General features: G+C 38.4%; 2 protein-coding genes across 12 annotated transcripts in view; one reads left to right on the plus strand and one right to left on the minus strand.

Annotated features, from left to right (window-relative positions):
- LOC139970791 (ral GTPase-activating protein subunit alpha-1-like) overlaps positions 1-563 on the minus strand; it is an 83,963-nt gene extending 83,400 nt beyond the window's left edge. For 6 of the 8 annotated variants that reach the window (XM_071976791.1, XM_071976789.1, XM_071976794.1 and 3 more), the window contains exon 1: positions 306-563. In XM_071976791.1, the coding sequence (XP_071832892.1) occupies positions 306-411 (106 nt within the window). In that variant the 5' untranslated portion in view covers positions 412-563. The remainder of the gene's footprint in view (positions 1-305) is intronic. The other 2 variants (XM_071976795.1, XM_071976796.1) reach the window with 1 other exon arrangement.
- A 7,782-nt stretch (positions 564-8,345) lies between these two features.
- On the plus strand, positions 8,346-13,689 carry LOC139971367 (uncharacterized). Of its 4 annotated transcripts, none has more exons than XR_011794364.1 (5): positions 8,346-8,561; positions 10,147-10,286; positions 10,397-10,543; positions 11,670-11,891; positions 12,657-13,689. XR_011794364.1 is itself a non-coding variant. In XM_071977733.1 (5 exons), the coding sequence occupies exons 3-5, from the start codon at positions 10,538-10,540 to the stop codon at positions 12,931-12,933; spliced, it is 447 nt and encodes a 148-aa protein (XP_071833834.1). In that variant the 5' UTR covers positions 8,346-8,561; positions 10,147-10,286; positions 10,397-10,537; the 3' UTR covers positions 12,934-13,689. The 4 variants fall into 4 exon arrangements, 3 of the variants coding, with proteins under 3 accessions (XP_071833834.1, XP_071833836.1, XP_071833835.1); XM_071977733.1 differs by having other exon boundaries at positions 11,728-11,891; XM_071977735.1 differs by having other exon boundaries at positions 11,728-11,891; positions 12,675-13,689.
- Positions 13,690-13,825: the final 136 nt, after the last annotated feature.

Raw genomic sequence — 13,825 nt, forward strand, 5'->3', positions numbered from 1 at the left:
GAAATCAACTTATTATTGGCTATGTTAACTTGATCATCTTGGTGTAAAAATTAAGCAACTACGTACTACTTCAATTTATTTACTCCATAGCCTGGACCTAACAGTGGTATATTGCGTTTATTTCGGTTCGACAATCAATTCAAGTTACACACTATACTGATGAGCTGATCTAGATTTTTACAAAATTCGCTCAACTGGTATATAACGTTTTCACTAAGTGCTCACTCACAACAACGGAACATCATGCATAAACGTTACACTGTGATAACAGTGTATACATACATACATTCCCGTTGGCTACATACCGAGCAAAATACGTAAATGTTTCAACCGAGTAACCACATCTTTCTTGTGTTCAAGCACTTTCTGGCTAGACTTCTTTAAATCACCAGGACTCTTTTTGCTGAACATGACTGTCCTTTCATCTGGATTTTGTGTCGGCGTTCAGAAAACAAATAATTTCTTGAGCTGTTCGTCACGGTTTCGGCATTCTGGTGGGGAAGGGTTCTCTTGCTTGCAAACTTAGAGCATGACCTCAACTGTGACCTGGCGAGCGCAGTTGCGCAAATATACAATGTAGAACTCATCCAATGTTTTTAATTATACCCTGATCAACAACACCCCCTGACTTGATGAAATGAACCAATTGACCTAATCGATCGTGGTTACGTTTGTAGCAGGTCCTGAGTTAATCAGGTCTCTGCCATTATTATTATTGTTTTCCTTCATCAAGTTGAGTAGTGTCAGGCAAGGCAAAAGGAAACCTCACTCCTCAAGACACAGATTGACATCATCGGAAATTTTCCACTTTCCGGAAGTTAATTCTACTGGAATTCACGATTTACTGCCGTGTTACATATGAATACTCTAAATGTGTGTGGCGATAATATTACTTAGGAAAGGGAAATGGATGGGAAATAAGGGGGGGGGGGGGGAGGGGTGGATATCCAATGCCCACTATGCCATGGTTCACATAATGAAAACTGTTGCTCCTCTATTATAGTCGTCCCGTGTTACTTTTTACAATAACAAGTTATTGCAATTTATTAGCAAACCTTACACAAAATTCCATTTACTGAGTCATCCCTACTGTAAATATCAACCAAAGAAATGGAGTAAACTTAGTTCATTATCCCTAAAGTATAAATTTGTATCCAAAAATGATCGATCGGGCTTAGGCAACATGTTATACCCCGATGGAACTATCGCTGCCGGCAGGGGCGGCGGTCTGTGTCAAATATTGGGGGGGGGAGGGGGACATTTGCTTGGGTGCAGGCGAATTACTATCAAAGCGGAGCGCCACCATTGGTTGGCGCGCAGCGTACAAGAAAATGTCTGGTTTTGATAGCCCCCCAGATCACCGGAAATGGCACTTCTCGGGCTTGAAAATGACCAACCAGATGTACACTTTTACCTGAGAACCAAGTTTTTCCTAATAGTTTTTTTTTTATCATTCATAACCTTTTTTCAAGATTGTCACCAGTCACACATCATGTTCGACCTCATTGCATCTCCTGTGGATCATTGCTTTTGTAGGTAATTCTACGTAACGCCCCACAATATCCGTCAGCCCCACTTTTCAAGGTTTTAAGCACATTATTTGTTCAGAATTTGAATAATAAATTCACTTCAAAACATACCCATAATGTTGCACAAAATCTCATCTATGGACAACCAATATAGAAAAAAAACCTCAACCCCTAACAGACCGGTCAAAATTGAACGAGTAGAGGGAAGTATGATGAAGAATGTTGGTCAAGGAATTTTCGAAAATTCAGACACAGTTAAATTATTGGTGTACAAATATTAAAACCTCTTATAACGGCTACTATAAAACTTCGATATCATAGAAAATACCAAAAAAATATGCTTGAGGGGGAGGGGCGGTCTCCACCCTTCGCCCATCCTCCTCCCTTGGCTACGCACCTGCGGTTAGAAATCTTGTAGGAAAAAGGCCAAATGGAAACCCAGTGAACCCATATCGATGTGGATCATATATATGATTGTACGTACTTACACTTATACACAAGAGGCAAACCAAATTTCATTACGGATGCGGTCCGTCTAGATATTCATTTCGAGAAAAAAAAAGGAAAAACTACTTTCGGTCATATATAGTAACAAATTGTGACACGGTTAGACAGGCGCCTTCAGGGACGTAGCCAGGGGGGGGGGGGAGCAGGCCCCCTTTCAGTGTCGATTTTTTTTTTTTGAGCATGGTATTTTGTCAGTGCTCTTTTGATCTTGAATACTCGTCAGCTCCGTTAACTCGATTATAATCGTAGTTACATTCACGCCTACTGATTCAACTACTTACTTAGTTTGGCAGATGCAATTAGCTTAATTTAGCCTATAGCCTATAGCCTGTTACAAGCCTACAGTTGGCCACTGCGTAATAAAATCTACCTAACCGCACTCTATGGAATGTCACGAACCGTATGCACAACACACCGACAACGATGAAAGTTATAATAATAAATAATTATTACACTGCTAACGATATTTGTTTTTAGGCCACTGCATATCTGGCTATATTACAAAATCTGATATTTTATATTGTCTATCAGTAAGTTCGTCAAATGTATTGAAGTCCAGACATTGGACAATAAACAAGAATCATCCTACTGGAAAAATTGTAAAGAGCGCTATGTTTGTCTTTCTGATATATTATGTAAAAGAACATGTAAAAGAATTCAACAGGAAACAAAATCTGCTGATAATATGATATCATATGATCAGGGGCGTAGCCAGTATGTAGCACTGTAGGTCCGGGGCTCCGGGCCTATACACTTTTTTGGCCAAGTTATCTTTTTTTTTAAAAACACCCATATTTCAAATCCATAGGCTTGCTGGACGAGTTTATGATTCTAGACAGGAAAAACTATTGAAATGAACGTAGCGAGATTATGGCTAAATTAGGTGACCTATTCTTCTGTCATCTAGGCTGTCGTCATTTCTATCGCGTGCCGTTTCATTCAACACTCTACCCGCCGAAAAAGACTAGGATCCGATCTTGTCAGTTTTTTACCATCTAGTTAAGAACCCGTTTACGCAGATAATATTTCAGTTGAGAAAACAGTTGAGAAATTTGCATCAGATGGCAATCGTCGGATAGCTCTCGCCTTCTCTTATTAGGCTAACTTAAACATTTACTAGCTACAGTTGCATCAAAGACAATTACTGGCTATAGTTGTATCAAAGACATTTCTGGTCTATCTTTGTATCTACAAGTATCAGAAGTTGAAATGTACAGTAAGACTACTCTGTACATGTACCTTGCTAATTTTAAATCCATTATGTAGTATGAATTACGTACTATTTTAACTCTTTTGTACACTCGGGAAGGGCTGTTTCCGGCCATCTGGGGGGTTTGTAAAACCAAAAAATTTTCTTGTACGCTCCGCGCCAACTGATGGTGGCGCTCCACTCAGATAGTCATGCTTACAACTTTGAAAATCCATATCAATCGCAAAAAAGTGCTCCCCCCCCTTTCAAAATCCTGGCTACGTCACTGGGCGCCTTGCGAGGAATTTGCCACGGGAGGGGCAAAGGTTGTACCCAGACTTTCTAAGCGTAGCGCCACCATAAGTTGGCGCGAAGCGTAAAAGAAAATTTTGGCCGAAAATGCCTCCCAGATCGATGGAAATGGCACTTCCAGGCCTTGTAAGTTGCATCTAAGCATTTTCTATTTTGAAATTACTAGCGATATCATAAAAAAATACAAAACATATGCTTAAAAAAAAAACTATGCCACCAAATATTGGGGGGGGGGGATATTAGATACTATATCCCCCCACCTAAAATATTGGGGGGGGGACATTCCCCCCGTCCTCCCCCCCCCCATGATCGCCGCCCATGGCTGCCGGATACTGTATAAATATAATTGTTGCATTTTCCTAGGGCTTCTCCCTTGGACCCCACAGAGTTCTTATTAGAAGGGATTTGAAAGCTCAGGGGGAATTAAGGGCAAGGGCAAGGGCAGGAGATGAAGGAGACATTCGCGAAGGAGATGTAAGAGAAGGGAGGGTGCATGGATTGGAGGAGACATGGATATACCGGGCATATAGCTGTTTTCGATTTTGTTGAAAAAGACATGGCGGTCTCAACCAAGATTTCAGTCGTGAGGAATTGAAGTTTTTAGCACTCCTACAGAGGGCGCCATGGCACAGCCCAAAATAGAAGAGAAAAAGAGATCTGATTATGAGAGAAATAACAATGGCAATTCCTAAACATATAATCAGTTCAAAGCTTTGCCAAAGATAGCACCATTAAGCACCTATAAGCCACCTTACCTAAATAAAAAATTTCAAACGAGAGGGGCTACCTCCTCCCCTTAGACCCATCTCCCAGGACGGCATGCCCTCAACGGGGTTACAATAGAAGGGTTCGACCGGGTATCACGTTTCTTTGTTTTACTTCCTACTGTTTGACTAGGCACAGACCCCTTTAAAGGTATTCTGTATAGGCCTCAGATTATAGCACGGTATAATTGCAAGAATTTTTCAAAAAGTACTTTCCTGAAGATCTTTACTCTCCAAATTGGTCTCAGACATTTCTAATGAACACACAAGAGTGACTGCATGACCCAGTGAGGAAACTTCCCTCGAAGGTTGTAATAAAACATTTTAAGAATTTTGACCCAAAGGTGACCATATTTGAATATCTAGCATATTAGGGCCGATGCAGCATACCTTTAAGTCTAGAAGACACGTTGAATGCAACATGCCTACAGAGTCCGGTCTTTCTCTCCGATCTCTCCGATCTCTCTCTGCATATATGGTTTTCTGGCATGTACCTAATTAGGACGATTTTTGTCATATAAACAGTAATTTTGTGGTATTATTGACTTTCAAAGAGGGAAAACTCGGTATAAGTGAAGATACAGGAATTAGAAACAAAGGAAACAGTTTTGCATTTGACATCATACTCTACTCAACCCAACTGTCACTTGGAGCAAGTTCCGACGGAAAAGTGGCTTTTATTGCTGCACAACAAAGCCGTATCTTTATATACGGCTCTGCTGCACAATTAAATTCAGCGCCCTCTATTTCAATTTCGTTCACCTTATTTAGTAGCGGATTATCGTATAAAAAGATTTCGCGTCTACAGACTAAAATGGTGAGATAGCTGACGATTTACGTCAACATACAACCATGCAGAGCCGAGTCACAAAAGGCTGCCAAAGGGGAACTTCACAAAGTAATAGGGCTTCTGTGTTTCACAGACTATCTAAGATAAAGTATACTGCGGCGTCGCAATCGATTACTGGTTTTTCTTGGACGCATCACAAATCTTTCGACCAAGTTATACATTCAGCGCATTGTGTCTTGAAGCACTTGTTAACTCAATTCAAACTGAAACTATGATTTTCACTTTTCACAAATTAATCAACCATATCATCATATATATAAAGTAGCCTAATCCCGCCCGAATCTTACATACCAGTGTCGTAGGAAGCTGTCATAGAGATGCAGAAAGAGGATGGACGACAAGAAAACCAATTGGGCTGGTACGAGGATCTTCCCCACAATAATTTGAATTTTTTAGATCAAAATGGTTTATCATATCTGCAAATTTCGGTTTTTCCTAAGATTCTTTCTACTTTTTTTGCGCATCAATTTAAACAAAATGTTCTTCACAAAATTGAATGCTATTTCGAAATTTTAACCTTTATATCAAACCTAGGCTACTTATATCTCAAACTTTTAACAATTTCACCACAAAATTTCGACTTGTTAGACTCTTTCTTATGTTCATTTCAAGTGAAAGCAAACATTTTGGCAATTGTTCCTTTCAGAATGCTGACTATTCATTCTATGTCAAACTTTTATCTATTTTGAGAATCTTTTGATATTTTTCTGGAAAATTCCATATCGACGTTTTCATATCGAAATTTCCAAGTTTTATTCCAAGATCTCACAATGTCAACTTTTTAATTGTGGAAATTTCGACTTCTTCATCCCACTCGACGAAATTTTTGACTTACAATGCTAACTAGTCTATGTCAAACTTATGTCTATTTTAAAAGCTTTTTGGTATATTTGTCTGGATTATTTCATATCGACTATATTTCATATCGAAATCTCCAATTTTTATCCCAAGATCTCAACTTCTTTCTCGGAAATGTCAACTATTTTATCTCAACGTTTGACTAAAGTTAGCATCAACATATCACATTTCCTTTAAATTTAGGATTGGGTGCATGGTACTATGTAATATAGGGTTATACCCTGTGACTTAAAAAGACCTATGTCGAAATTTTGAGCTTAAAAAAAGTCGATGAATGATGGGGTATATGGAACAAAGTTAAGTTGATCAAAATTATGATTGCCTGGCACTCTTGTTGCTTATGCAAAGGACCCAGCTAAAGAATCCAGGACTGCACGCCCCCCCCCCCCCTCTCTCTCTCTCTTCGTTCCTATGCCTATTTGCATATACTAGACGAGGCTTAAATTTACACGTGCCATAGGCCTATATACAATGTGAGTTCAGATTAAGAGTTTCTTATTTTGTTTGCAAAGTAGAAAACATTATGGGATTGGGAACAAGGCTATAGGCGGATCCATGACTTGAGAAAGGGTGGGTGTGGTCCTGGGGTTGTAGAAACTGACTGCTATTTAGTTGGATCTGCGGATCTTTCGGCATCAACAAAAAATGAAATTTTAGACTTCAAATGGTGCATTCTTGGGGTTTATTTAGAGTATAAATTAGGTTTAGACCTATACCAATTGCTCCATGGGGTTGGGGTGGGGCACAATACGCGGGAGGGCTTCTTCGGTTAATACGTTTAAAAGGTCCTGCTGTATTAGCCAACTGCAATACATTCGGCGCATTCAGATTCTATCTTGCTCTATGCAATGGTTACATGGACTGCCACTGATGTATCTTTACAGCTTAAATCTGGGAATTGTTGGGAGTTGTGCTATATTAAATCCATGTGAAAACGCCACCAGTCTCAACCAAGTAAGAAATCTAAGCCACACCATTAGCTCAATATTATTAAACAACAAATAAGGAAACTACGTTAAGGATATGGCAGGCCCCTAGCCCAGAGTTCTTATTTTTTATTTTGGAGAGTGGGGGGGGTGGTACACAAGTTTGTCCTGGGGAGGAGACTAAGGGGAGGGGTGTTCCCTTCTTCTATGAGAATGTTTTGATTGGCTAAGTGGGCTTATATCCAAAATGGTGCTATCATTTTCATAATGTTAACACCATTTGTGTGGCATGCATGAGTTTCCATTTTTTCCCGCTTGTGTTTGCAAGTGTGAGTCATTTGGGAATGCGTCCCACTCCCTCTAACCCCCATAGGGCTTGGCTTAGTTAAAGAATCGCATACGATTCATCATCGTAGTATCCACTCACAGATTTCTGATATAGCAAGCAGTGCTGTGTTGGGGGTGGAAGAGGGTTCAGTTTGGGGGTGCATGGGGTCGGATACAAACCTCGAGGTGCAGTGGGACATGTGACGTTGATTATAAAAAGGCAAAACACCAAGTTATCACAAAGGTTTTGGACAAAAAAGTTAAATTTTAACAATGGCATTTTTAATGAACAAACTTGCACCTTTTATTTATAAAAAAAAAACATGGAAAGGAATCGGATTAATTTTCTTTGGGTCCGAACTCGGGGTTGTCTGGATTCGAATTTGATACCGAGTACTACAATATTATATCCATCTTCTTCAAGATAGAACATGATTTCACTTTCAGAAACCTTATGTGTTAATTGTTTGATATAGTAAAACAAAGTATTTTTTTGTACACGAACTGGCTCAGGTGCCTTTAGCTTTACCCTGTACATCGGTCACCAAGGCCAATGTTATGAAATGAAAAGTGCTGTTTTCGACTGCAGTGTTCCCATAATTTGATATCACAAATCCTTTCCCATTCAAGTTCAGGTCTGTATGTATACAGAATCAAACACCCCAAACTATGTGTTGTTGATTTCACTATATTATTCAAAATCTGATGTTAAGGTTAGAGACAAAGTTACAGCTGATTTCAGAGACCATTTTCATCAGTTTTGTATCTGTCAGACTGCATTATATATTGTTAAATAAATATCTAGTATACGTTCTTATTTGTGTTACTGTATTCTTGGCTATTTTTGCTGGCTTTATTGAATATTATGGGCGTTTTTCTTTGCTGTATGGTATGGCATATACCTAAATTGTTTTATGGATACGATGTAAAGAGAAATAACAGAAAACGAAACAGAAACAGAAACTAAAGTTATATTGTTATAAACAACAATATAGTTCCAGCTAATTGTGGGTTAGTTGGAACACCTGAATAGACTATATATATACTACTATCTACAATACAAAATATAAACAGAAACAAGAAAGAAAGACAAAAGTTGTCGATTCAATTCACTGACGAATTATAAACATGTCTATGCATCAACTAAAATGGTTTATATACAGATCAGCTGACTGAACAGCTTAGCTGGAATTATCAGAAATACTTAAATAAATACGTTTAAGTCGTCGATTTGGTTCATTGGACCATTGCTCATTTTGTCTGACTACAGCTTAAACACAAGGCGATTATTTGTGCATCGTAAGTAAGATTTGTTTCTCTCTCCTTATAATATGTTGGTATATGTTATCATTACCGTATATTATATTATATTATCATACATATATAGATATTATCATTATATCATATTATCATATATATATGTATATATATATATCATAGAAATTGATCCTTATCAATTTCTATGATAAATATATATATATATATATATATATATATATATATATATAAATATATATATATATATATATATATATATCAGTGGAATACATTAACATTCAGTATAATATTATTTCAGACTATATAAGAACTAGCATGTAATATAGAGTAATGTGGGTTAAAGGGTTGCCAATTTTCTGTGACACCACCGGCAAAAGTGGCGGCCTAATCTGGTGGAAAAAAAAACTTCCAAATGCATTTGCTGTTATTTTATGACAATTGACCCTGTATATGGGTAGGAATTGTGTGGATTCGCATTTCGGTTGCAACTGAAGTCTATTAAAAGAATATTATGGAGGGAAACGCGGTAACAAAAATACAATGTTATATATATATATATATAGATCCGGCTTTAGGAATCACAAATGATTTTCGAGTTGGATAGCATCATGTTTGATCTCTAGAGTAGGGCAAAATATGTCACCAAAAACAGAACTAGTATTGTTCGATATAGGTGACAAACGCCTACAGTGGAATTACGATCTTCCTTACCGGTTTCGAACCTCTGGACATACAATCAGCGTCCATAGCCTAGTGGTTAGGGTGTCCGCGTACAGAGCGGGAGGCCCGTGGTTCGAATCCCGGTGGAGGCTGAAAGTTTTTTCACTGTTCTTGATTTTCCAACTCATTACGATTTTCATTTATATTTATATATATATATATATATATATATATATATATATATATATATATACAGGTAGTCATATACAATTATATGCAACCCTGAGTTGGACCGAAAAAAAATATGACGTGATTGAAAACAATGTTCTTGGGAGGGGGGAGGGTAGGGGATAACAATGTTCTGTTACTTATTCTCTTAAAAAAGTATAGGTCATTAAACGCCGAAATGCATGTATGGCCGAACCTTTCATCCTGTCAATGAAATTTGAAAACACCAAAAAGTTTCTCATTTAAATCGTCAAACTGTCAACTCTGGTATAATGTCATACGAATTAAAATGAAAAAAGGGGGAGATATTAAGCAGCGCATGTGTAAATTTATAGTGAATTATTACCGTATTATGAATGGGAGGTTCGTTTAGGCGTACGGCCTACATCAAATGTTATAATCTGTAACTTTGAACCGATATTTTGCATTAAAGAGTAAAACTTGCTTCGCCATTACTGGCGCGAACACTGAGCACGCCTTCGTCATCTCTCGTCTACTGCACGGTTGATTTAGTATCGCAAAGTTAACCAACGAGTTCTCCAGTTACGAGTTACTATAAACACACTTGAAAAGTCATTCAATCGCCTATATACTTATTACATTAAAGTATACATATGTCAAATCCTTTTGACATCGCTGGATCAGCTGCTAGTTTAACAATAGAGAACTCATCTCTATATAGCGTATTTTAACAATTCTTCTTTCGGTATGCATATAGTTACTTCAAGCAGATTCTATCTGAGAACACAATGGATTATCAATGGAATATGACTTGCCCAATTACTACCAAGAATGATGTCCAGAAGGACACCCTCTCTAACCTTCATATGACCATCTTCCTGTCTGTACTTGCTTGTGGTAAGGCCTCTTGATTTCATTTTAAGAGACTGCTGACATGAAGTACGTATATAGCTATAGTTAATCTTCGATATTTTTTTATTCTCATCATTTATGTTCTTTTATATCAGATATAATCATCGTAAGCATGCTTTTGTTGTATCTGGGGAAACTCTCGACCAGAAGGCATTTACAACCTTCTCGCCATCCGAGTACTCTTTCTGAACAAACTGATTCAAAGGAACACCTTCCCGAAGTTCCCGAGCCGCATCATGACGGTAAGAATGATTTTACTGTTTCGGGTGAATGCATAGTCTATTGAGACAGACCCCCCCCCCTCGATTCCGGGGGTAGTCCCTGGTTTTCATGTACCGTCGCCGGATTAAAAGTGTCCCCGGAATTGTCCACGGATTCTATAAACGGTGCCTGATTTTTCCCCGAAAGTTTAAACGGCTCTGAATAATTTCAACTGCCCCTGTTTGGGAATTCGTTCTTATAGAAGTATCTCGAACGAAAGATGTGATTGTTTACAACTACAAACGTTAAACAAATCACAGATAAAGGGAATGTAGGTCATTGAATAGTTTCATAACACCAAAAGGCCCTGAAAACTTCCACCCTTCCCGTACAGTGTAGGCTGGCTACTAAACCTGGATGAATGTCAACATGAGACAGTCAGCGGCAATGTCGTGTCCCCTGTTTTCGTGAGAAATATATATATATATATATATATATTCATCTTAGAATATATAGGTTGTTTCTTCTGTAGCCTTATACATCCGCACTGTACATCTTGCCAATTGTCAGGTTGTTATTCACGGTAAACTTGTAATATTAAATTTAAGTTTAATATAATATGTGTTACACCTCATTGAATATTTTCATATCATATCAATCATAGCATTAATATGTTATTTAATTACCATTCCAAGTAGATAGATAGATACAAACTTTATTGTCCATTTCAGAAGAAAAAAAACGTAAATTATTTTCCGTCGACAGTAAAAATAAAACAGTAGTGAATACAAGCAAAACCATACAATAAACAAGCTATTAGTGAAAAGCTATATACGAGAATAAAACTAAACAAGCAGAACCAGAACAGTAACAGAAGCAGCACAGAGAATTGTAAGTAACAGATCACAAACTGTGGCCAAATCGCTTTGCACGCGCGTTAAACAAGTGTATTGCCTCAGGTATAAGAAAGCGTTTCAAGCGTCAGAATGCAATATATTGATGTTCACTCTGGAGGCCTGTATAAGAGGGGTGGTAACTAAAAAGTTTTAATTTCTGCACATTCCACAGTCAGTTACCTTTAGTAAACATATTACATGTCTCCTTTAGCTGTCTTTAGCTAACCTAAGAACATTGGCTATTCCTATCAATCGTTCTTTTTCTCTTCAGTTCTAGATGCAAAATCTTTGTTACACTAACATCAAGTTCCTTTTTTAACTCCCTGTAGTTGACGTCATCCCTGACGAAAAGGACATCGAACATAGCGGGACTCCCGGAACTTTGCCGCAGCTCTTTGCCGTTCGGAAGTACCCCGGAAAACGGGGAGGAACCACGTCCTGTATGTATTGACGTACCGGTACCTCCCATCAGTAGTGGCGAGACTCGACAGAGGTAAATTCAATTGGTAATTCAGCGGATCAGACACATGGGCATCCGCATGAAGGGGGGGGGGGGCAAGGGTGCACTTGGCCCTCTGGAAAACAAAGTAGTAAACCGAGCAAGAATGATCCCAAACTGCTACATGTGCTTTCGGGAGCTTTGAACCTCAACTGGGGCTTCCAATATGTTCCAGTGTATATTTTCTTTTATTTTGAGGAGGGAGAGGGGGGGGGGCTTTACTGAATCACTATAAGAGAACATTGAATATATGAACAGCGAAAATGTCACAGCTGAAGTCCCCAGGATCCCCACCCGGGTTACATTCCGAAGGAATTTAATTTCTCTCTCTCACGTGTATTTCAATGCTTGTTATACGAGAGCATACGAAGTCCAGGAACGCTACGTTACTGCGAACGCCCATATATATACAATTGAAAGCAACCCATTATCATTGCTTTCCTCATAATCCTGATAAATTATAGAAATTGTATACGTATATACTTTTCTATCCTCCCGAAAGTAAACCTGGTCATAGTTCCGTTGTGAGAATTGAAAAGCAAAAACACGGCGATTTAGGTTAGGACAAAAGAAGGGGGGGGGGATGTGAGGTTACCCTCCCCCAACTGGTCAACTTTAAATGAAATAATATTTTACATATACCTAATTTAAGTTGATAGTGGGAAAATATACTGCTGTATCAAAACAAGAATCTAAATTTTCAACGACAACAGTCAAAAGGTTTGCTGTCCTTTCTATGTGTGTGTATGTGTGCTGTAGACCGTTCCTGCATCGTAGTTATTCCTTAACGACCGTTGCCATGGCCACCGAGAGTGTTACAGACGTGTTGCCGCTTTCCTCCAGTGCCCCAGCACCCAGTCTGGTATCTCTGTCGAAAAAAAGTCAAGAAGACTGCGCCGAACCATCCGTTAAACCCAGCCAGACGACAACACATCTCCTGCCTCTGTTTCAAGCCTCGACTCAGAGACCTCTGGAAACCAACTTCCACGTAATAATGGTGGAGGGCTCATTGATTTACCATCGGCAATCGAGATAACCGAGGGAATCGAACAAATAACCGGCACGGGAATTCTTCCAAACAGTCTCACATACCCAAATCTGCCAGAAACTGTCTTTTACACCACTTTCATCAGTCTAACTATTTTCAATATCTTTTTCAAAAAATGATTTTTGTCTCTCAAAAAACTCTAAAATCGCATTCCTTTTTCAAATAAATATATGATTTCGCTGGTTTCATTGTTGGAGATTCGTACTTAAAATAAGTACCGGTAATATAAATTTCCGAGTCTCATAGCCTATGTTAAGTTTAGTGTAATGGTATGGATAAGTATTCATACTGTTTTATTATTATTATTATTTTTATGATTACCCATCATGTCATTTGACTCTATATTAAGCTTGATTATGCAAACGGATCTGTGCTGGAGAGGCCTGATGGTTCTTGTATATCCTTGTTGTAAAGTAATTAAATTAACCAACGTCCTTTAACTATACTCAAACAGGCCGAACTATATGAGACTAGACCTATCTCATGCACCATCGTAAATGGTTATTATGTTTTTGGGGTACGTAGTTGTTCTTGGCTGGAACTCAGGGGAAATATCCCCTGGCAACTGTAGAATTTTCTATTATCGCTTGTTCTATGGTAGCCATTTTCTTGCAATCATTTATACAAATACCTGTTATTAATCGGCAGGCTAACCTTTTATCTCTTTCGGACAGAATATTGGTAATGAAACCATGTATAAGCTTTTTTATTTGCTCTTAGATGTATAAAGCATGAGAGCGAGAAATAAAATTAAAAAAACAAGCAAATACTTTACTAAAATTAAACCGCAATATCACTGAAAAACTGTATCGTAAACAGTCTACTTCTGGTGTTGGGGAGGAGTGCAGGCGGGTGGGGGAAGGGGTATGGTTGGTAAAGA

The sequence above is a fragment of the Apostichopus japonicus genome, chromosome 8 (assembly GCF_037975245.1).
Source record: "Apostichopus japonicus isolate 1M-3 chromosome 8, ASM3797524v1, whole genome shotgun sequence".
In the NCBI taxonomy this organism is placed as follows: domain Eukaryota; kingdom Metazoa; phylum Echinodermata; class Holothuroidea; order Aspidochirotida; family Stichopodidae; genus Apostichopus; species Apostichopus japonicus.